Genomic DNA, 24388 nt, shown 5'->3' with positions numbered 1-24388 from the left:
AACCTATATTGTCAGAGACACCGTGTGTCTGCTTGACCCATGCTTTTGTGTGTGGTGTGTGAGACCGGGTAGCTTTCTGTGTTGCATCCTTGGAGAGGCAGGGTCAACTCTTTGGATGGGAGCCAGGGGTCAGTCACACACTGCAGGGCTGTTTGCTTGTTGAGGGAAGCACAGGCTGGTCAGGGAGCAACATGGCTGCGATCTCAGTGCCCAGCAGGGGAGCAAGGCTCTGGACCTCTTCTGTCAATAGGGCAGATGGCCGCTTTGTGTTTGTTTGATTTTGAGAGTTGCTTGACAGTACCTGTTTGTGCTGTGTATCTGTTGTGAAAGAAGTGAAGAAAAAAACAAAGTGGCAACAATAGCTGACTTACTGGAAGATGTATCTGACAGGGTATTTTACTATATTGGTAAAATATACATACTGCAAGAGGGCAAAACTAGATACCATAGCAGACTTCCAACATACAGAATGTTTACATGCACAGTTACGTCGAGCTAAGGTTATAGCTAAGACCTAGTCGAGCTAAGGCTATAGCTTGACCAGGCTATTTATTTGGACTACTGTCCTTGTCCCAGTATGCAAGCGAGTGGAATCAGTTTATTGACTGAGGTGTGTCCGACTCCACTACCATAGGTAGCGATATGCCCCCCTTCAGCTTGTTAGTACTGGATCTTTTTCCACTTGACCTATTGCGTCACAGACCAAACAATTGCCACTCCGTATTTTCCTCCCATCCATGAAATATTTATCTCTTTCAGCTGACAAAGCATGAACTGTGTCTCCTCGTCTGTCCAAAAATTCACGGCTCTGGATGTAGATTTTGCCACATTGTTACTGGCTTCGTCTTCTGTTACGCATTTAATGCTATTTGACTTCTGGATGGAAACTGTTAGGCATGCGCCTGGGCTAGTTTGGGTCCGACTGACTGTATACATAAAGGAGTTATTCCACTCCCAATCGTATTATCTGGGTGTGTTAGTCCGACTTTGAGCAATTTTATTTGTTACGTTTCAGTCGGACTAACATGTTTACACGTATTTTAGTCAGACTAACAAAATAAATTGATTTTCTCCAATGTCATGTAAACGCACTGACAGAAACTTCAAAATAAATGTGCAACACATAAAGTTACATCAACAGCAAAAATCATCAGTCACAGAATGACCCCCAGAAAACTCCACAAGGTTAGGGGACTCACGCAAGTTAAAAAAAAAAAAAAAAGTTTGGAGTTTGTACTATACTATCCAAAAACGCTGCAATATGTAATTTTTACACTCTCCCTCCCTGGTTAATGTCTTCGAACTCCAAACCTCCAGTGTGTAACACAGACTTTCTGTTAAAAAAATCTGCAAGCCGGGGCGTTGGTGGCTTAGTGGTAGAGCAGGCGCCCCATGTACAAGGCTGTGGCCGCAGCAGCCCGGGTTCAACTCCAGCCTGTGGCCCTGTGCTGCATGTCACTCCCTCTCTCTCTCCCCCTTCACAATCACACTTGTCTGTCCTATCCATTAAAGGCTAAAAAATGCCCAAAAAAATATCTTTAAAAAAAAAAAAAAAAAAATCTGCAAGCCCAAGCTGAGATAACCCTGATGACATCAATAGTTATTTATTTCCTATTATGGAAAACTCCTCAGTCACAGAAGACATTTTAGAACTGTTATCATCACTGGCTGAGTAGTGAGTAGTGCTACTCGTGACCAGTAACTGAACTTCATGTGTAGACGAGTGGAGTGCCCCTTTAAATAACTATAAAAACTACAGAGGTGCACTTAGTGCTCAGCAGAGCGTTGCACAGAGCAGATTGAGTTTTCTTACTAACAGGGAATGTATGTGAAATATATGATAATATATACAATATAATTATGAAGTTGAATGTGTTTTTAATGACTAAAACAAGCCACAAATATGATCCATGTCGTTCATAACTGGACTTTGAACGGTATTAACTTTAGGCTACAGCACAACAAAGCAGGAAATCAATAGACACGATTAAAACAGACAAAAATATGACTACATAGCCTACTTACTTACTTACTTACTTATGGTAGACTCACAGATATCAAGGAAAAATGACCAAATCAACAAATATAAAATTGGCACTCCTGGGGTTTCATTTACAAACATTGTGTACACACAAAACGAGGCTTGAAAGACGCGTATGCCACTTCCCATGCAGTTGTGTGCAGAAGTTGTGATGTGTAAAAACAGACTTGATGGGAGAAACTTTGACCCATGCTTATGGCCATTTTGGAAATGAGAAATTGGAGACGCAGATGGTGAGGTGGAAGCCTGATNGGTTTCATTTACAAACATTGTGTACGCACAAAACGAGGCTTGAAAGACGCGTATGCCACTTCCCATGCAAAAGTTGTGATGTGTAAAAACAGACTTGATGGGAGAAACTTTGACCCATGCTTATGGCCATTTTGGAAATGAGAAATTGGAGACGCAGATGGTGAGGTGGAAGCCTGATTGTAGAAATTGTCCAAAAAGTATTGGCGCACCTCATTTTTTGGCTTTTGCTCGTACGTACATTTTTAGCACGGATCCTACACATTGTTTTGTAAATGAGACCCCTGGTGTGGTATGATGTCGTGCTGAGGATGCAACAAAAACATGTTGCAGCTACGGCAACTAGAGCATGGTGCATATTAGGCTATATTTATACTCAGCGTCATGCATTTACAGTACATTTCCTGTTTATATTCAGTTTAATCACTGCAAATACTGTCTTATACATTTATATAACTTTCATATTTTATTTGTCATATTTTACCCCTAGTTTAACTTGCACTCTTTTATGTTTAGATTCTCATTTTGCTTTTACCTCATCTTCTTTTTCTTTTAAAACATATTTAATTAGTGTTATTGGCAGGACCCTGAGACCTCAGATTTTCATTGCCAATGACTGCATCTCTATAATTGTTGTGCTTGAATATAAATAAAGAACTTGAACTTGAATATAAAACTACTTTACAATAAAATCTCCATTTATTCTCCCCTGATGTAAACTTCTGAGAATTTAAATCCAGAAACCAATATCAATAAAACAGCAATACATAATTGAATGCTTGGCCTCCAATGAAGGCTGGCTGCTGGGTGCTCTATATCTCCCCTTTTAATAGAGCTTCTATATTCAGTGATCCCATCTTTTAGTTTCACCAACAGAGACTTGATTATCTGCATCACATGTATCTAACCACATCACCACTGAAAGAGCAATCACATTAAAGGACACCTTCTTGCGTATTGGGTGCTGTAAACTAATTTTCCTGCTCATCACATTCTATATTAATTGATTGGCTCTCCAGCCCTGGATCAGCTTCCATAACCCGAGGCGGTCCAGATCAAATCACAAGTACGGCTCTGCCTTTAGGCGAGGACCAGACGCTTCCTCCAGCTCCAATTTGGCACAGTGACACATTTTCGGCTTGATTGAATGGGCAATTGTCCCCACATGTGCACACACACACATACACACACACACATGCACCCATCATCCACTGTAAATTTTATCAGTCAGCTCTAATGTACATTACTGTTGATGGAGTGCGGTGGTGATGGGAGGTGAGGAGAGGAGGAGAGGAGGAGAGGGGGAGGGGAGGAGAGAGGCAGATTAGTACTGGTGAGATGTCTGGTCTCCGTGGAGACGGATGGTGTTGAAAAAAACAATTATCTCTTCCTTGCTAAAGACTAGAACAGGATGTTAGAGCAGCGCAGATGCTGTAAGTGTGTCACCAGAACAGAAAAAAACCCCCATTTTATTCAGATTAGCAGCAGCGCACAGTTGTTTAATACATTATGTAGATGTTTCATTAGGAAATGTCTCTGGAATATTTCCTACATTTATGCATTCTTCTGTCGAGATTTGGATGTCATTTATCATATTTAATGGATACAATGCAACTGGTGCAGGAGTCATTAAAATGCCCAGACAAGACATCTTAGTTAAAATCGAGGAATTGCTGAGAGCCTCTGAGCAGAGAGTGAAAAGCAGAAACTCTATTATCACTTAATTGTAAATGTACATAAGAGAAATATTAAGTGTTTGTAACAAAGGGGGCCGTGGTTGCTCAGCTGTCTGCTGTAAAAACCCATCCCAGTAATGAAGCCACCCACCTTACAAACTGTTCAGTCCACCATCACACCTCACCCAGCCGTCAGCCGCTTGTATTTCACCATATTATTAGCACCTCTCCTCAGCTGCTGTTATTTGAGATGGTGCTGCATGAGAAGGTGAAAACATTACCAGCTCCTCTTTGCTTTCTAATGTGTGAATTCTCATTGTGTGTAATACCAGAAGCACTGACACCAGACTACAGGTGAAAGTCTGATTAATTTTATTATATTCAGGGTAGTAATTTTGTGGAGAGTTGGTGCTTATTTAACTCAAAATATGTCTGATTCAAAGCTCCAGCTGTGGCTGAAGATAGGAGCTGTTTTTCACACCCATATTGGTATTCATGTGTGAGACCTGAAGATGAACACATGACCCGATGCTGGGTAGCGTTCAGAATATTGTGCCTTTTCACTCTGGAGAGGTCTGACTGAACCTTCTGGTACCAACAGGACCAGACGGCCGCTGCTTCGTTCAACAGTTATATTTATAATCCTTCCTCTGTCTGTGTAATGCCTTGAGGAGAAAGAGCAGTCCTGTCAGTCAGCGGTCCCACAGGGGGGCTGAGAGACTGTAGAAGGAGTGTGCCTGCCTGTCTCTCCTTCTTATTACTGGGCCATCAGCGGAGCAGCACACCCACACCCTGCCACTGTCACATGGCAGGCCGAGCGGCTGCCACCAATTAACCCCCCGGGCGAGGGGGTCATACCGACGGGCACCAGGAGGCCACCATCACAGGGATGCTTAGGAGCTGACATGTTGTCTGCATTTTCTGTACACACAGCCCTAATGCCAGCGCCAGTTATTTATAATGAATTGTGGTTGTCGCCGAAAAAGAAGCTTTTGTGATAGATGAGGTTCGGCGTTTGACGTTTTTAGAGGAATTTATGATTGTACAACACTGAGCCCCCACAGAGAGTGATTTATGGGCATGTGTGTAAGTTAACACATGTGTGCCCACCCATATCTGTGTGTGTGTCCCTCTCCACTTCACAGGAGACAAATAACAATGGCATGGCTCACTGGGTGCGTCCCCACTATAGTAGAAATTCTGAAGCGGCGGCATTGAGTAGCGAATTGGCGAGGGCAGGGGGGTTGGGCCGAGCAATTTTTCTATTGTCTGTGTGCCAAATGAAGGTTAGAGAACGGCTGAGAGGCGTGCGTTGGCAGGGTACAGAGGTTGGCAGCCTTTTCAGGCAGGAGATGGGCTGGAAAACAAGTGGCATTCAATTTTCAGGGGGCCTCATTGCTGGGAGAGAGAGTGGAAGGAACAGAGGGAGAGATTAAACAATACTGTCTGGGTGCATTTTGCCTTTTTGAGTTTGTTTATATATGATGGAGAATGAGCAATTTCTCAAATCTAACTGCGCAGCAGGGAGGCGCTGTCTAGGTAGAAATACTGAGTGTATCATAGGGGCTTATATGTAGGTTTATTTGTGCTTAGAGTATGAAATTCATGTGTTTTTTATCATTCTGAATCAGTCAGTGTGAGAATTAGTGTTTGTGACAGAGACTCTCCTCCTGGGTTGGAAATCGGCGTGTGCTGTACAGAAAGATTGAGGACATTTCTTCCTTTAAGATGTTTGATATGTCTCTTACCGTATGTGATAAAACCCACAGCGCTGTCCCTACTTCTTGTCAGCTTTAGTTTGTTTTCTGCACAAGATGGATTCCTGGAAACAAGGATGTCATGAGGAGACAGAGTAATATTTATGCTCTTTAGTGTTGAAACTTTTTGTGTGCCTCTTAAACCATATTAAAGGTAGAATTTCAAACAAGATCAGTGGATTTGGTTCCTAAAATGTCACCTGGGACCCCAATTATTTGGGAATGATTTGTTATCTAAAGGTCACTGAAAGAAGAAGAGGAATAAATATGAATATTTTAAAGGTCAGAGGTCTCAAATGTGAGCCAGCGGAAGAGTATTTCATTTAGAGGAAATGGAAAACCGTTTTTTGGGTAGCCAAAAAGACTTGCTTATAATTCAACATCAACACTCTGGCGCCCTTAGAGATACTTCCACCTTGGTGGACTGTCTCATACCATAAAGTGTGTGTTACTGTAAACGCCTGCTTTCGCACAGTAGCCAGCTGAACCTAAAGAACAATAAACAGAGGACTCCACTGGTCATTGGCCGTGTTGCTTGTTTTCTAAATAAAACGCTCAGTCAGATATGGCTGCTTGAATTGTTCTCTTCTGTTTTTACACTGGGAGCTTGCGTCTGGGGTGTCACAAGGGTCAGGGCAAGGGAGAGTGAAAAAAGAATGACTGATTGTAACTCACTGAGTAGATAAACAAAAGCAATCTTCTTGTCCTCCCTCTGAACTCCTGCTCAGTGACCCCGGCAGAGATGAACACATCCAGGCTCTCTCTTCTGTCTCTGCTGCAGCTCTTTGAAGGAAAGGGCAGCCTACCAGGACCACATTCACTCTCATTGCATTTTGTCAATGCAATTACAATCTTTGAATGATTCATTTCCCCCCGTCACTCTTTTGTCAATGCTTTATTATAGAGATGTTATTAAAGATGTCCTTTACTGTGCCTTTATGACTGCTGTGCTCAGTCATCATGCAGCAGCTCACAGTCATGACATGAATACAGTACCTCAGTGTATCTTTAAAGGCTTTTCACTTGTTTTGTACATTTCATTGTGCTGACATTAGTCATTATGATGTCTACAGTCTCTCACAACATGTTAATGACATATGCTTAGCATCTTATACCCTTATGCCCTGATCAAACTGAGCTTGCTGCATCTTTTTTTGCTTTTTAATTGTTGCTAGGGACTGTACGCTACCTAATAGGTAACTAAACTACAGCTTGTGACGTTGAAAGTGAGCAAGCGGTTAACATAAACCATGAACGGTACACTAACATTACCTAATAGTTAACTATTAGTACAGCCTGAACTTATAGGAAATCCCAAGTGCCACACTAATTTCCCTCCAGGCCCGCTGTTTCCTGTTCACATTATGGTTATTGTGATTGGTAAAATCATACAGCTCCGGGTATTTTGCAACAGCCACCAATAGTTTGTCCTCCCTGTTGTTATCACCACCACAAAAGGCTTGCTGCTCAATTCATCTCATGGACATTGGGAAAAAATGGCAATGATATTGGGTGCTTTTCCGGACTGAGTTGAAGGTTTTTCAGCTTGAGGTGTTCAGGGTTGTCCTGCGAAAACACAAGGCACATACAGTAAAACTTCAACTTATAGCCCGGGCTATTATTCGCTTAAATCACTGAACTCAACAGGCCTATATTTGGGACAGGCCTTTAAGTCCTTTCACACAAAACAGTTGCTCAGCAAAGATCAGGAAATACAATGAAATTGTTTATTTAAACCAGTATTAATATTACTTGTTTAAAAATCAGGCTTTAGATAATATATAAATTATGAATCATTCATTTGATCTAGCTCCGACAGACATCACATCAGAGAGAGAGTGAGTTGCGGCACTCGAGGATTACAGCACCCAGCATACTGACACACCACTTGATCTGAGCACCCTTATAGACTAAGGGAATATGAATAATTCACAGGGTAATCGAGGAATGGACACATAATTTGAAGTAGCCAACAACCCGGTTTTATGCATCCAGAGAACTTCTATAAAAAAAAAAAACTGCTTGGCAACCAGACCAGGCGTCAAATTGAGACAGGTGTTTATTTGTCAAAACGTGTAGCCACACCAGGCTAATAAAAAGGACTGGGTGTTTAATCGGGATTAGGCTTTTAATTGACGTTTTACGGTAGATTGGTAAAACATGATGCACTCAGCAATGCAAAAGAAGCGAGCGAAATGCTTCATTCTCATTAAAAACAATTAGAAATAGCTGCTAACACATGCTCGGACTGATTGGGGCCATATGAATGCATATTCAATGTAAACTAATTTACTTTGCCCTGTGTTAGATAAGACAACCACTCTCATGGCCTCGTGTTTAGTTGTGGTTACAGACAGGTTTAAGCACTGTCTCCCCCTGCTTCTGATCTTTATGCTACACTATGCTAAGCTAATCATCTCCCGGCTCCAGGTCAGTACTTAACGAACAGACAAATATAGGAGTGGTATTCATCTTCACATGTAATTGCTTGGAAGAAAGCGAACAAGTGCAGTTGCCAAAATGTCCAACTATTCCTTTAATTCACAACGTTACAAATATGCATGTACTATTGTGTTCACTTCCTTATGTCCAAATGTTTTAGAGATGATAATTAAGGGAACAAAATGTGACTATATAAATAAATGCATATGAATACATCTACTGCTATATATTGTAGTTAGAGTATCATATCATATGTAACTGTACTATATTTGTAATTGACTGACAGTTAGGTGTTGGTCCATTCTTTTTCCCTAATAAAATATCATATATCATGCTGCATATTTGATAGTTTATCATATTAAATTGTATTTGTATTTCACCTTATGGTAGTATAACATACTGGTCTCTTCCTCTCTACAGTTGTGGCTGTCCAGGCTTGGAGCGGATCTGGGAAGCAGATTTGGAGGCATGTCACCTCTTCCTGCGAGGACTCCAGTTGCGGACTCCCAGCTGCAGCGGAGGAGACATCGAAGACCTCCCCACTGCAGCAGTTTATCCTCCAACTCAGCCGTGCACCAAAGAAGAAGAAGACTGCGCCATGCTGACTGCATTGGGAGGGCGCTGGTGTCCTGAGGCCAACTTACAGAACTCTGAGTTCACTAAGGTAACGCAACAACATAACATTTGTTATTCACAAATGCCTATGCACTCATACATGACAGATGGATGCGTGCAGACAGACAGTTAGAGTATTGTGAATAGATGCCCTTTTGAGGCTGTCCATTGCTGAAGTCTTACAGATGTTCTACATATAACACATCTTTGCCACTGAAAGGTCACATGAGAACAGCTTATTTTCAGATTCACTCGCGTTTTCGTTCTTTTTTTGTACTGTGTCGTAAAATGTGAACTCACATAAAGTGTGTCTGCTCGGTCAGTCTTACCACTTGACTGGAGAGGACATTTTTGGTCCGCACATTCAGAATAGAAAAGTCTGCAGCGAGATGAGCAGCAGTCTATTAGCACGTTTGCTCGAAGGTATTTCTAAACCAGGAAAATGTGGGCGTCAGGGAGGCAACCGTTTGGAAATATTTTGGCTTCCTTGAAGAGTTTCATTCTACAGAGTGCAGATTTAAGAGTCTCTTTCTGCATGATTACATGCGTTTAGTGGGAATGCATGTGTGTGAGCGTGTGCTTGTGTGTGTGTGTTTGTGCGAGCGCTCTGTGCCGGTCTATCCCACAGTGAGTCGAGGTCCACTGCCTCAGGGCAGAGTCCAACTCATTCTCTCCTCTCCTCACACTTTCCTCCGCCCACGTAGTCTGACAGACTCGTCTGAGATAGGAACAAAGCCAGCACAGCCAGCATTAATAAAAAAAAAAACAGCACTTGTCAGACGTGTTTTTGTGAGACTATATTTTGTTAGTTTGAGCTCACAGACTCATGTTTGGTGTTTTTTTAACAATAGTTGATCCTTTGAATTTTAAATGTACTTATTTCAGTATGGATTTACTGGACTGTAGCCATGAGCAAACACTTGCCAGTGATCTTTACTGGTGCTGTTGGCAGAATCTCCACTTGCATGTATTAAAACTGTGGATTTTCATTGTCGTATTAAATTCTACTACTGCTGCATCCTCTTAACCTTCTCTCACTGTCTTGTTCAGTGCAACCATGAACCAAAACTTTGCATTGATGTCTTGTTTCCCTGCCCCGCCTGACTGCATTTTACAAACTGCATGGATCCATTTTCTGCTTTCCCTTTGTTTCTCTCTGCTTTTCTTTCTCCTCCTAAAGCCCGGCCCCTCCTAACATTTCTCCAAGAACTAAAAGGTGAGACAGCCAAGCATTTATTTCTTTTGTCTCTGTCCTGTGCACTCTGTTTTCTGTGTCCTCTGAGCTAGAAACACTGGAGCTCAATGGAGCAAAATGTTTATCATGTGGCTGCAAAAAAAAAAAAAAATATATATATATATTTAAAAGCTTTAGACTTTAAGCATCAGTCCTTAAATATTTCAGAGCATCACTGCTCCGCAATTTAGAAATCTTCTTTGGAAATGAGTCACAGTGTTGCTTTGAATCTGCATAAACTACAGTAAAAAGAATCTATGACGTTAATGGACAGAGAAGCAAAAGCACATCTGTAGCGTAAATGCTCTTTGCAACATTTAGTAACATAAATGACAACTGCCAGCGAACATGTTTTTCACAAGAACAAGCCCCCTGTAATCTCTCATCAAAGGGACGAGATGGATAGCAGCACATTAAGTGGATATTTATATCCTGCACCAGAGGCTTTTTCTCGCGGGAAGCAAACACCACAGAAAAAATATCAGACATCTTTTTCTATTATTCTCATATTTAAGCCATTTAGTGTTTTTCTGCATAAAGTTAAACTTCTCTGAATATTCAAGAACCCACATATCAAAAATGCCCTTTAATTTGGATGCTAATGTGGTAGATATTACCTCAAGGCAACAGACACCAGAAGAGTTTATTATCAGTTGGACGCCAGAAAACTTTTGCAATCTGTATCTAGAAGAATACATGATTATATGTTGCTGTGAGATGGATGTTACTGGAGAGAATAAAGACAATCCAGTTTGTGTGGATGGTTCAGAATTGGAGTGCTTAAACCAGGGATAGGCCTACTCAACTTCCTTTGCCTGGGGGCCACCTTTAATAAAAGTTAATACACATTAATAATATAAACAATATATATAATAAATGAATTGCCCGTTTTCAACCTTTGGACGTTTGCTGTCCTCACTCATCTTTGTCAAGAGGCAAATCAGCCCCACACAGGTCAGGTCAAGGCCGTAGCCATGGAGTCAACATTTAGGGGGGGGGGCCAAATCTATCTGGGGTCTTTATCAAAATTTTCAAAAATTGAAAACTCAGTTCCTACCATATTGTATTGTTTATCATTAGCAAGTACAGCTATACAGCATACCAGTGCTTCCCAACTGGTGGGTTGCGCCCCAAAAGTGGGTCATGGGCCCATTCTGAATGCACTGCAAGTGGCACACTTTATTTTTAAGTGCAGTAAATTTCCAGCGCAGAGCTTTTATTTTGAAGTGCCATTTTCTGTTGTATATTAAGTGACTTAAGGACAGCTACTTGACAGAGACAGCAACCTAGCTCAACGACATGACCAATTGGAAGTGTGGCACTAAGTGTGTTAAACTGTGTGGACCTGGAACTAATGTCAAAGGCGACATCTGGACCCCCGTGGACCAGTTGGGAACCGCTGTGGTATACTATACCGATATTCAATAAGTGAAAGCTACTGAATTACACATGTGGCATGACATAAATGATTTGACACTTTACTCAGACACAAATATTATGTAATAAAGACATTAACGTTAGTTGAATATGCCTTTGAGCTGTGTTCTGCTGGTGTATGGCAACACAACTTGGACAAAACACTTGCAGAACTGTAGTACACCATAATAATGACTTTTTGTAAAGTTTATTTATGATTATGATTAAATTTGCTAATGATTATGTCAGACAGTGGGGCGTAGTTGCCTGTCATATATGTTATAATTACTGGAATCAGGTGCATGCAGGGGTGGCACCATTTGATGAACAAGCTCTACTTGATGCTTTTTTCAAAAAGGGCACCCTATTTACATTCAAAGTACAACAAAAAAAATCCCAGTGTGAATCAATTTATTTATATTGTGAATCACAAAATGGTCGGCGGGCCTTCCAGCACCCTATGGTGGGCCTGATTTGGTCCGTGGACCTTACATTGAGCATCACTGGTTTAAACAATGAGATACTGCATAAAGAGCTGTGTTCACTGGAGAGCAAAGCAATGAGGGCATGGCGTTAAAGGTTACACAATTTTTGATTAGAAAATAATAATTAAAACTTTGTTGATTATTATATGTTGTTACTCGGCCTTCTTATGCACTTACCCTAAAGCCACAAACAAAGTGTTAGCCTCCAATAGGTACAGTAATTACTTCCTTCCTTAGTGAAGAATGTACAATTACACACTTTGAATACTAACAAAGAAAACCTGCAGTACAGATGAGCCAGTTAATCTATTTTCTCCTTGTCAGTTTTGGTGTTGAATAATTACAACCTCCTCTCATTATGATGATGCTGCACACATACAGTACACAGCCAACATAATTGCATTTTCCATAATTCATGAGCAGGTTTATGACTGTGTGGCCTCAACAAATGTTTCTTTTTTGTTGCAGAAATTGGAGGAGTTTCTGTTCTGCATGGAGGATAATCACCCAGAGGTTGGTAATGCTAACACTGTCACTGTATGCTGGAATGTTATCGGTGTAATTAAAGTGTCAGTTGCATTGACGTGGGGCTTACTGGGACAAAGAAGAATCCATTAGTTGACCTTAACTTAAACATGACCTCTGCCGCCTCTCTGACTGGCAGATCAATACTGATCTGCATGAGGAGCGTTGGTCGGTGTGGCTGACTGTCCGAGTTTGCACAAAGACCTTTATTATTTATACAGGGGAGGGTTTTGCTGAGTATGTATTCTCCTCTCAGCACTTCCCTGCTTTAAATTCAAAGATTTATATTCTTTTACACCTGGTAGCCAAATAGTAAAATGCTTCCTGAACTTTTAAAGTGAGTGTCTCGTGCAGGATTTTAAACCAGAATACAGTGATGTGAGTCTGATAACGGTGTACGCATGTCTTATCCTGGATTCTCTGCATGTGTGCCCTATTACATCGTGATTTAGCACCTAAAACTCATCAAAACTTACAGAATTACTGCAATATCTCAGAACATTATACATACCCTCCATGGCAGGTTGTCAAACATTGGACATTTTGAAGCAATCTGTATGAGACTGTAGCAAAAGCATCACTCTGTATAGAGTTTAGTGGGTGTTTTTTTTTTCCAGAAAACAAAAATACATGAGCAAAATTGTGAGGAATGGATTAAACAGTGTGTTTATGCCTTCAAATGTAAGCTGCAAATGTTAGCATGTTTGGCTAACTAGCTTACAACCAGGAGCGTATATATGTTTCCAAACTTACTATTCCTTTTAATATGACTCATTAAGGAGACTTTGCTAAGGTTTCATGCTCTCAGCAGTGTTTTTCCAGAGGTTAAGTGTTCAGTGTGCATTTACCTGGGTCAACATGATGAAATGTTAAAAATGAAAATAATCTTTGAAAATATGAACCATACTAGTAGGAAATTAGCCAAACAGGGTTATGCTACAATTAAATACAAATGTGATTTTGCATTTTCCTTACCATACTTAAAATATAAGGACAAACTAGCTACTACAAAAAATAGGACACTCTATATTTCTATATCGTCTACATAAATCAACAACTGGTGGGCATGCTAATGTTTTGCCAGGGACATGTAGCTTTAGCCTCAGTTTTTTTTTAGCATAATACCATTTGAAGCCATTTAAGACCCGTAAAGAGCAACACTCTCACTCTCACACTCTCACTCACTCAGACCTCGTCGACAATGAAGACAATGCCTGTTATATGCATTGTCTTCATCCTAGAAACACTGCGGTTAGGTTTAGGAAAAAAGAAAACGGTTTGGCTTTATAATCTTACAGGACGTGAAAATATGAATTAAGACTTAAAAATTCAGCCAAGGACAGCTCAATTAGCTTAATTAGCTATGAAGCTACAATAAAGTTTGCTTGTGACACCAGAATCTTTAGAGGCTGGCTACAAATAAGATGCCTCTTTTTTCTACCTGCGTGAAAATCAAAGAAGCAGTTTCTCAAGAAATTACCAAGGATTTTGATGGTAAATTCAGGACCGTTATTATAAAACTTGACAGGCTTAGCAACAGTAACTAAGGTTGGAGGGGTCAGTGTATGCCTATGCACAACGTGTACAGCCTACAGCAGGACAGTAACTTGTATATTTGAGCTATGCAACTCTGAGTCACATTGAATTATTGAAAACCTAGCTGACATAAAATGCCTCAATCACAATAAAGTATGATGCATCGCTGTGTCAAACTATATGATGGCTGTTAAATGGTATCTCTGTCTTTGTCTTGATGGTGTTGTGATAGTGCTGTAAGGAGCTGGATTCTCTGCCTCGCAGAGCGTCTGACCTCTTTCTCCTTTCCATAATGACTTTAAGTAAATGATTTCCACTTAGCTGCTGCCAAGCTGCTGCCCTGCTGCCACAATGGAGATTGATTGGTGTGCGTGCATGTGTGCAAGTGTGTGTTTTAGCACTACTCCATTTTCTTGTAATCTCTACTAATTGTTCTTTTATCCTCTCAAGGTCCTTACATCCCCCTCTTCACACTGACCCACAGCATCAAACAAGAATAGAGACATTATTAAATTGAATTGTTGACGGCTTTTATTAATCAGGTAGCTTTGATGATAATGTCATGAAATTTACACCAGCCTTGTTAGAAGAGACGACTGCTGTGTCACAGTTCCATAATGCTTACTAACTGTAGGCTATCTTCATGTTGTTTTGGCACTAAGTGTAACTAACAGGTAATTTGGTTCAGTACGTGTGATGTCAATCAAACTGAAGCTTTTCAACGTCGCTACCAATCAAAGTTCACAAAGAGGAAGTTGGATACTTTTCCCAAAAATGTGAACAATTGTGGATAATTGTGCATTGTGTGGCACAGAAGTGAACAGTAACAGCTCACTCTAAAGCTGAATCTCAATCCTACTTCACTCTTGAAAAGTGACAAAAGTAAGTATGCTCAAAACTGTCAGCATAAATAAATGTTGATTTTTGAGTGACTGTTGTTGAACACTATTGTCCAACAGTGAATGCAGTGAATGACTTAAACGTTTAAATAAATTGTAAGTGATAGTAAGACAGAAACAAAAAGTATATAATTAAAGGTATTATTATTATAATGTGACATGACGTTCTAAAGTGGCACTTTGATTGATGTCTAAAGGCACACAAATCATTTCCTGTTAGTATAAAGCAGTTAAGTGAGTTGATTTCTTATATCTTAACTACTTAAACAATATGCTATAAAAACTACAATCAGTACGTGGTATGGAATTGGAATATGAAAAACAATTGCAGGTGGTGGTCAGACTAATGAGGACCTTGGGAAAACAAAAAATAAATTGTTTTCAGGGCCTGTGTCCACACAGCGTTTTTCAACAGCAGAGAAGTGGTGGCAGGGCGCCGGGGAGCGTTTCATCCCGGCTTTTCATAAAAACGCTCCCAGTGCTTTTTTAATAAACTGCTCCATGCGGGTCAACCTATCCTCATACATAGTTTCATATGATATCCTACGAAAATGCACACACAACGGTTCTCATGATATGCTAAGAGTTAGTGGCCCACATTGACATCCTTAATGTAAAGTGAGGTATTAGTGTGAAGTTACTGAGGTTAGGTTGAGGCAAGTTAAGTCACCGTGGTTTGGTGTAGGAAAATAAACAGGACGTAGCTTAACAAGACTCAAAATTGCCTCAAAGTTCACTTAAAGTTCACACGTTTCTGAACACCTATCCCCTGACAGAAAAGTCCTGTGTTTTGTGAAACTTCCATCGCCCCTACCGGCCTCCTAACTGGACTGCTCGGGGCCGCTTCCCTCTTAAAAAATACTTAGGTTATGCACAAATTACTGGCTCATGACTGTGTGGCATATGTACAATTTTTGTGCATTACTCTTCATAGGAAAATGTACAAACAACACATGAGAACAGCCTCAGTGGGTATGCTTCTATGCCAACAATATCTTGACGCTAACGTTAGCTATGTAGCTAATGTAATGCTACATTAAGCAACTGAACAACTTGTCTTTTTTTTTTTCAGAACAGGTCCCTTTGTGATATTCAGGAGGTTAGGAGTGAAATGTTTCACATGTTTAGAGAAAAATGGCCTGATGATATATGGTATGAACCAAAACTACCAACTTATTGTCTCATAAAGAACAGCTACAGTGTGGAACCTTACGTGAAGTATAATCTAAACAAAAGACAAAGATCCCTATATGCAGAGTTGCACTCAGGAACGTCACCATTAGCCTTAGAGACTGGAAGGTTTAACGCCACCCCAGAGGAGGACAGAATTTGTTTGTTGTGTAATTTAGGTGAAGCTGAGAGTGAGGTTCACTTCTTGTTCAACTGTCCTGTATATGAAGACATAAGGAATGTACTTTTCAGTAAGATGACCTCTATCTATGTTGTGTTTTTTTTTGGTTGGATGATCATAAAAAATTTGAGTTTTGTTTCAGAAAGGGAACATTTTGTGGCTGAATGTCTTTGTCAGGTCTGGGATAGGAGGCAGAGTGTTCTGTTTCTGGACTGAGTAGTTAAATAGCATACTTTTGATTGTAACTGCAACACCATTGTAAAGATGTATTGTAAACCCACGAGGGTTGAGCACATGGACGTGTGCATGACACAAATAAAAATCAATCAGTCATTAACAGAGAGTTGACTATACAGTTAACAACAAGCTTATAACGCATGAAGTGATAATAGCACAACACTCACCAGCAACATTCAGTGTCCTGATGATCTGCTCCCACGCTTTTCTGACTTTGTTGTGATAGTTTCGGACTGACCTATCATACAGTAGCTAAAGGAACTGCAGTGATGCCACCAGCATCTTTCTGAAAAGTTCAGAGATTTTCAACTAGAGGTGCTTGGAGCAGCTGCGCTCAAAAGCTGGAGCGCTCGGAAAAAAGGCTCCTGGTTGCTGCATGAAGTCACATACACTCTCTCATCATAGGGAACAACTGAAAAAAGAAGTCAGTACTCAGTAAAAAAAATGCTGTGTGGACACAGGCCCTATGTCTGCATTGTGTGTATGTGTGCATACTGTTACCAGCTCACCCTTTTTCCCCTGTAAGGGCGGTGGCCTTGTGGGTAACCTGTGAGGGTGTGACGTGTACTTCAAGGTGTGTGTGGAGGGAAGCAGCTCTCTCAGGGTGTGGTGGTGAAGACAGCAGGCAGCAAAGAATGATGATAGCAGTAGAATTAGGTGACTAGAGAAGCTCTTGGCTACTGTTCAACCTCACGAGAAGGACATGTTTATTGTTTTGTGGTAAGTGAACAGCACCTGAACGTCTCGCCATCCTTCCTTCTGCATAGTGGTCCGGACTGCTAGAAGCTAGTTACCAGCTAATAATGAGCCAAGCTAATTTAATGTTAATAAGCCAGCATGTTCCCAACAACAGTTCGGAGCTGGTAAGCTGTCACAGAGAGAGGTAACAGTACTTATTTCTTGTACTTACTTTGACACTTTTCCAGTGTGAAAACCACATCCTCAAAACCTAATTTGAATTAGCGTGTAGTAGAGAATTGGGGCACAGTTTCAGACAGTAACACCTCACACCGTCTCTGCACATACTTAATAATGACCTTGTAGACGTTCTTGGAAACTGATAGCATCTCTACCAACAGAGCATCAGTGATAACAAAGACGCTACTTAATCATAAGCTAATTTACTTTTGAGTTTAAAATGAATTCAGCTCCTTCATTGTTTGTACAAGCAATTATGACCTTGAGTGTAATACCAGTGCAATATCATTGCTTTGTATTGCCCGCACAAAGTGTCGGGCCTAACAGCACCCGGGGGAGCATGCACAATTACCTGCTGTCTCTCACTCATTATTGCTTAAATAAGCATACCAATGCATACATGAGTCTGAATATTGAATTTATGAATAATCTGCTCATGCTTCTGCAGTCTGCTTTGTTTACCTTTGCTCTAATAACATTAGCAGTAATGTGCATCAGGAATCAATGCGCCAATACATGTATGCCCGGGATTCTATTATACAAATTGGCATGTTGTTGAAATCTCATTTCACATGTTTCCTTGTTTGTCAAAGGCAGAGGTAGCAGAGAAAGTAATTTGTATTGTTTTAGCAGCAGCAGGAGCAAAACAACATCTTTTCAATAGTTGTTTAAAAGCTTTGTGTACCAGAGGATGTTTCCAACAGTGTCATTCGGCACTGTGAGCTTTTGTCTTCTATCCTGTGGTTGTATTGACTTTACAGATGCTGACTGAAGGCTGTAAAGTTTAGAATCAATCAGCTGCACAAACACAGGGATCTTATCTGCTAAAGAAGCTCCTAACCTCGACAAACAAACAGCTCAGTCAATCTATAAGCGGACTGTCTTGGTATAGGAGGACTAGGATCCGGGCTTTACACAAGGTGACGCCTGCGGACAGAGGATTGTGTCAGTGATTGTTTGTTCATTTAAGAGCCTCACACGCAAAAACATGATGTTTTCTTTAAACCCTTTGTTCCATTTTGCCTTTAAGTCTCACTTAAGTCCTTAATTGCATCAGGGAGGACTTGTACATATCGTCGCGCCTCAGGCCTGTTGTTGTACATTTCTTTTGGGGTGTTACATCATCCTGAGAAGGAGTGCTATTCCAGGACAGAGACCAGAGACACGACTTTCCAGTGATTGTTTTGACACCTCTGAGCTGCAGGGAGTTGAAATTTTCTACCTGCAGCTATGAGTCAGATTAGACTCTCTATGTGCTGTTTGATGAGAACACTGGGTCGGTGCGTGCATGTGTGTGTGTCTATTTGCTTTATGTCTGTGTGCTCGTGTGTGTGTGTGTTTGTGTTCTCTATGCTTGATAAGTGTGAAGAAACTAGGACACGATGTCTGCAAAGGGGCCTGTTCTAATTACGGCCAGCTCTGCTCTCTGAATGCTCCGTGCCCTACTGCACTCTGCTCCTTCACCACCACCCTGACATCCCCACCATCCACCATTCTGCAGCACACACTCGGCCTCACAGCACTGAGTCTGGTGATCTGCAGATACACCACCACTGAATGTTGTGTGTCCCCCCCCCCTCCCCATTGTGTATCGTGTACATTATGACCTTGGCGCTTTACCAAACAGAAATTTTGGCAGCCTTGTGTCTTTTGTCTGCCCAGCCTCTCTCCACTGTCTGGTTGAAACACTGTCAAGGATTTAGTGTGAAAGAGATGAAATGAGTCTTTGAAAACTCTGAAAAGCTCCTTCAGCTCTGAGTCATGGTTATAAGAGCACATTATGCAATTTGACATTATTGAAACTAAAATTAAAGACAAACATCTCAAGGCAAGACGGGTTAAAATGAAAAGATTTTGCACTTAATGTCCTCTTCATACTTGTATAACAGCAATTATTGTAACTCAAGTAGGCCTCCGTACAGTACCTTTAAACGGTCCTACAAACAGTCCTACAATCCTAAATATTTAATTGAAATATTTTAACACAAACTCACTATTCTTGGGTGTAAAAGTGTCATTATTATTCCTCAGTCTAGAGTGCCAACTTTATTTGTTTGACATGCACCACAGGGGTTCCCAAAAACTTGGTTACATTTGCACGTTTCATATGTGTTTCTAAAGTGATGTAGTATATGAGCTGACTTTGTTATCTGGAGATGGAGGTGTTGTCTGAGCCTTAACTTAACCACACATTAACCACAGGGTTGTTGAAAAGAAAAGTTTCAAGGTATCAACTACATAATAACTTGCAAATCTAACATATCCACAGTTGGCAGAAATGTACAATGCCAACATTTATTTTTAAAGGAGCTATATGTAAGAAATCTAAAGCAAATAGTTGTAAATCCTAATATGTCACAGAGACTAAGGAATAATCTTAATATAACATACTGATCTCACAGACAACAATAGTACAGCCAGAATATTTGCATTTAAAAAAATATTTTACGGTCCGCAAATCATGTTTATGTTTTGAATTTGTGTTTTGGCCTGTTGCGCCACCCACCACCATCTATCAGCCACGCAGTCAGTAGAGTTTCAGCATCAGTTACAGTTACGACAGCAGCATGGCAAGCAGCATTAGCAGTGTCCCGGTACATAGCATTAGCAGCCGGCTCCTCCTCAGCTGTATCCCAGCAGCAGCATTAGCAGCAGAGAAGCCGGACTTGCACGACTCGTGGCAGTATTTTGAATTTGAGTGCAGTAACTGTTTTGGCCACATTTTTACATACAGCGCCTTTAACAACTGGGTTGGGTTTTGGAGAACACAACTGTGCATACAAGCTTCGGTTGGTTTTCTTGACCATCTCAGTCCGTGCTCTGAGTACACGCTCATACTTTAAATGATAACTTCTGTGCATCTTTGTAAGAATGCAGAACAAAAATCCTGAATTATTTTGGTTTGATGAAAATGAGAAGCTGGACTGTGTGGCAACATATGGGCTAGTTTTATTTCTAAAACATGGACAATTATGCAAACTAGTATGAAGGCGCACAGAATGCACTATTCATGTTTTCCGTAATCTGTATGTCTGGTCTCGCACCTTTGTACATGTAATGATGATAGTCTGCATTTCAAGCCTGTTTGATGACAGATACTACATTGATATCAGACTACAGACCCCCATCTGAGTGGATTTGTGTTGTTGGACATAATTTAGTGCATCTAAATGTAAATATATTGTAGCACCATTTAAGTGTACATATTGTCAGTATAATATCATGATGGTCAATTTGAGAATTTATCAGCAGTCGGGTAAAAGTAATTTAAAAATCTGCAGGGAAGTCTAACGTGAGTCACGGTTGCAGCTGTGCCAGCAGTACAAAGAGCAACAATCTAAGTATATCTTCATAAATCAATGATCACAAAAAATAGAAAATCACCTCTGTTTGAAGTCACAGTTGGGCATGAAGTCTCCCGTAGGTTTAATCTTGGGGTTAATAATAACAATAAACAACTTTTTTGGTTATGCTTTTGCTAGCTTATCCAAGAGGTGACAAGATTACCAAATACAAGTTTATAGGGGGTCCCTAACACACACAGCAAATGACACAATAATGCTACAGATGTTGTTGCACAGGTGTTACCTGTAGCGCTGTTCAGCATGAAGTTAATTATAAGCACAAGTGTTTTATAGTTCTAATGACTTTTTTAAACAAGATATTGCAAGAAGAGGATTGTGGATCTTTGCTATAAGTGTAGTTATAATATTACCTCATATTAAATCACAAGATACTGTATCATATCATATGTCTCCACAAAATACAACTAAGACACTGATCAGTTTAAACTGACAGCTATAATGCCTTACAACTACAGTCATTATTCTCTGTTTAGGCGTTAGCAATGCTTTGAAGCATGGTCATAACACAGTGTGGGTTTTTAGTGTTGGGGCACTCCACCAGGTTTACACATGAAGTTCAGTTTACTGATCAGAGAGAAACAGAAACATAAAAAACATAGCCCTCAGTGTAAATTTTTCCCCATGGTATCGAAAATAGTGTTGAATATTGATATTTTTTAAGATGTTTCAAAGTCAGAAATTTCAGTAACATGACGACACTAAAAAGTTTGGGTTACAAATCTAAGGTGTGGGATTTGGGTGATGTGGTTGTTTACCAGGCAGCTAGGGGCTGATGAAAGACTCTATCCAGGTGCATTATGGGAAATGTAGGATCAAGTGCTTTGGAGTTTGATCCATACTAGAGACTAAAAGTCAGGGTATCATGGCCTCTGCTTTGTGAAAGTGCGATACTTAATTGCAAATTTACCTCTTCAATAAGTGCTATACTAAGGTGTAGCCATGGTGTCATCACAAAGGGTCCACCTCCATCTTAATTTGTTGTATGTCATGTATGTCATGTTGTACATGACTGTTCTTTCTTACTGTTGTGACATTGGAGGTGTTTGCGGTATCACCTGCTAAAAACATAGTTACACGGCCATTTTGAGAAAATCAGTAGTTGCATGTTGATGTAAAATATACTCAAGTGAACTTTTAGATACCTGCTAATTCTCAGTAAAAAAATAACAATGCTAATGTTGCACTGCTTCAAAACAGCAGATGCTCCCAATCTGTTTTACTAGATGACTCCAAATATTTCAGTATTGTTGTTATACCAGTATTAAAATCCTCATTTATTCTGTTTTTCCAGATAGGTTGCTTGTTGTTATTGTTAGACAGACTAACTCGAGGCATTGCAGCATCAATTGTTGATCCTACCTTCCTTTCCTCACCCATCATTTCATTCCTTTTCTTTGCCAGGACGGGTGCAGCGAGGCTGCAGACCTGACCGAGCGCTGCGAGCAGATCAGTGACAGACTAATGACCTTGGAAGATGAATTGCAGACGGCCATACTGAACCGCGATCAGGCCCTCACCCATATCCTTTCACTGCTCTCTAAATATACATACATCATATAAACGGACTGTATCTGTGTGTGAGTTTCTGTCTCCGTCCATCCATCTAAAGGACCCAGTTTCCTCCAGGCCTTCCAACTCTCAAAAGTACACATCCAAACAGCCTTTAGACTGACTGATGTTATGTGACTTTACCTTTCGAGGAAAAATCAACCTGTCTTATCTGACATTATGGGTCCATTCAGGGAGGGAATTGAAGATAAACTGGGATCAGAGGATTTTTCCTGACAGGCTGGACGTGCCAACTGGAAAATGAAATGGTAAAAGTCCAAGCGAGGTTATTAGAGGGCGCTTGATGTGGGCTGCCAGTCACCACGGGCCGAGATTAAAGTCGGCCGACAGGGGCAGCGCCTCGACAGATAGAGGAATGCGACTGTAATGACTCTGCTCCCGTCATATCTTAATGTCCATACTCCTGCTGACCCTCCCTTCCTCTCCTCACCCCTCCTCCTCCTCCTCCTCCGTCTGCTCACTTCCACTTGCTGGATCTGGCTCGGAGGAAATTACAATATCCATGATAATGACTCAAATGAAACTGTTGAAGCTGATTACAGGTCACAATACATCATTTTCCGCGCTAATTAGAAAGCTGATTGGAAATAGATTAGTGTGTTTTTCTCGCTCCACTTTTCCCCTCTACACTGTGGGCTTATTAAGACAGATAGAAAAGGCGATATTTCAACACCAGGATGAAGAAAATTTGCCACCTAGCCTGCTTCTTTTTAAATGTATTTATTTCACGTCACACCTCATTTCTCCTCTTTGAACACGGGCTGCCAGAAATACTTTCCTAATCTGATGAAGACATTTATTTCGTTATAGGATCTCTAAAAGACGTGTGTTTCGCAGTACGTCCTTCACTCTCTGTTGAAGTGTGGCCAGACTTTTTTCACATCTGATTAGAGATTCAAGTCTCCCGCTGGGCTGTCAGGGGGGTCAGCACAGGCTCCTCCACTGTTTGCATGATATCAGTGCAGCCTGGCAGTCGGAGATAGACAGATTGGCCCGCTTCTCTCCACCTCTCTGTCGCCGTGTCCTTACATGCCAGTCATCTCGGCGTTTTGAAGTCGATGCATTCGTGCAAAAGCGCCGTGGACACTAGAGGACACTGAAGATACAGGACAATATTGTTGTTGGGTTACAGAAATTGAACAGAGACTGAGCTTGGGATGATGCTACTGTTGCCATAGTGACGGGAAGATCAAACCTCCAGTCTGTAAGGGTCTTAATTGAGTCTCTGCTCTCCATACAAGGAGGTAGATGGACAACCACAGAGAATGGGATTGAAAAAAACAGATGTAGGTAGGCAAAATTACGTCTATCTCTGTGATTAGTCTTAAAGGTCTGATTCTGACCTCCGTCGTCCCGTTCGGACCATGTTGCCTTAAAAGTGAACCGTCTGCAGTATCCATGGAAAGCTCTTTAACGGCTGGTTAATTATGAATGAGGACAATCTGTGTCCATTCAGACAGTAAAACGAGCCATCAGGCCCCATCTGCCATCAAAGCCATCCCTTTGATTTGCCACTTAAGATGGACACTCGCACGATTAATTTGAGTTTCTAAGCAGGTTAAACAACCCCCCCCCCACTGATGACAGCCTCTATCCCGTTACATTGATGGTTTATGAATAATTTAGCTAGGCAGTCTGTTTGCTTGGGTCCCCACACCGATGCCCAGCGCCACAGACGAGATGAGCTCATGAATAGTGAATTGGATGGGGTTAAATTGGGTATGACTTGATGATCTGTCCCAGTAATCCGTTTGGTGGCCAAATTGGAGATTGATGACTTCATCAGGTTATGGCTGTCCTCTGTTATTACCATTAACCAATGAGGGCCACAAGTGTCACATTTTCCCGCATATTTGTCTGCTGGCATGCGTTTTTATTTACATGTTAATGTGTGACTCTCAGTTTGTGTCTGTAGCAGCCGATTCTTCCTTAACTCACACTGCACAGTCGCTGGAAAAGGAGGTCCAGGAAGTAAAAGCCACTTTACAAACCATGCTTGCACAGCTCAAAGAGGAAGAAGAGGAGGAAGAGGAAGTGAACGAGTTACAAGATGATGACCTCATGAAAAATGAG

At 41.0% G+C, this 24388-nt stretch overlaps 1 protein-coding gene across 2 annotated transcripts in view; it reads left to right on the top strand.

Annotated features, from left to right (window-relative positions):
* The window catches only part of disc1 (DISC1 scaffold protein), a 55846-nt gene extending 31975 nt beyond the window's left edge, over positions 1-23871 (top strand). Inside the window, exons 11-13 of one of the 2 annotated variants that reach the window (XM_050071456.1) lie at positions 8586-8829; positions 12384-12428; positions 22148-23871. In XM_050071456.1, the coding sequence (XP_049927413.1) occupies positions 8586-8829; positions 12384-12428; positions 22148-22306 (448 nt within the window). In that variant the 3' untranslated portion in view covers positions 22307-23871. Of the gene's footprint in view, positions 1-8585; positions 8830-9960; positions 9997-12383; positions 12429-22147 lie in introns of those variants that run through there. The other variant, XM_050071455.1, reaches the window with a different exon arrangement.
* The last annotated feature ends 517 nt before the right edge of the window (positions 23872-24388 follow it).

Source organism: Epinephelus moara, chromosome 19 (genome assembly GCF_006386435.1).
Source record: "Epinephelus moara isolate mb chromosome 19, YSFRI_EMoa_1.0, whole genome shotgun sequence".
NCBI lineage: Eukaryota > Metazoa > Chordata > Actinopteri > Perciformes > Serranidae > Epinephelus > Epinephelus moara.
Note: the sequence above shows the minus strand (reverse complement) of the source record. Positions and strands in the feature narration are given on the sequence as shown.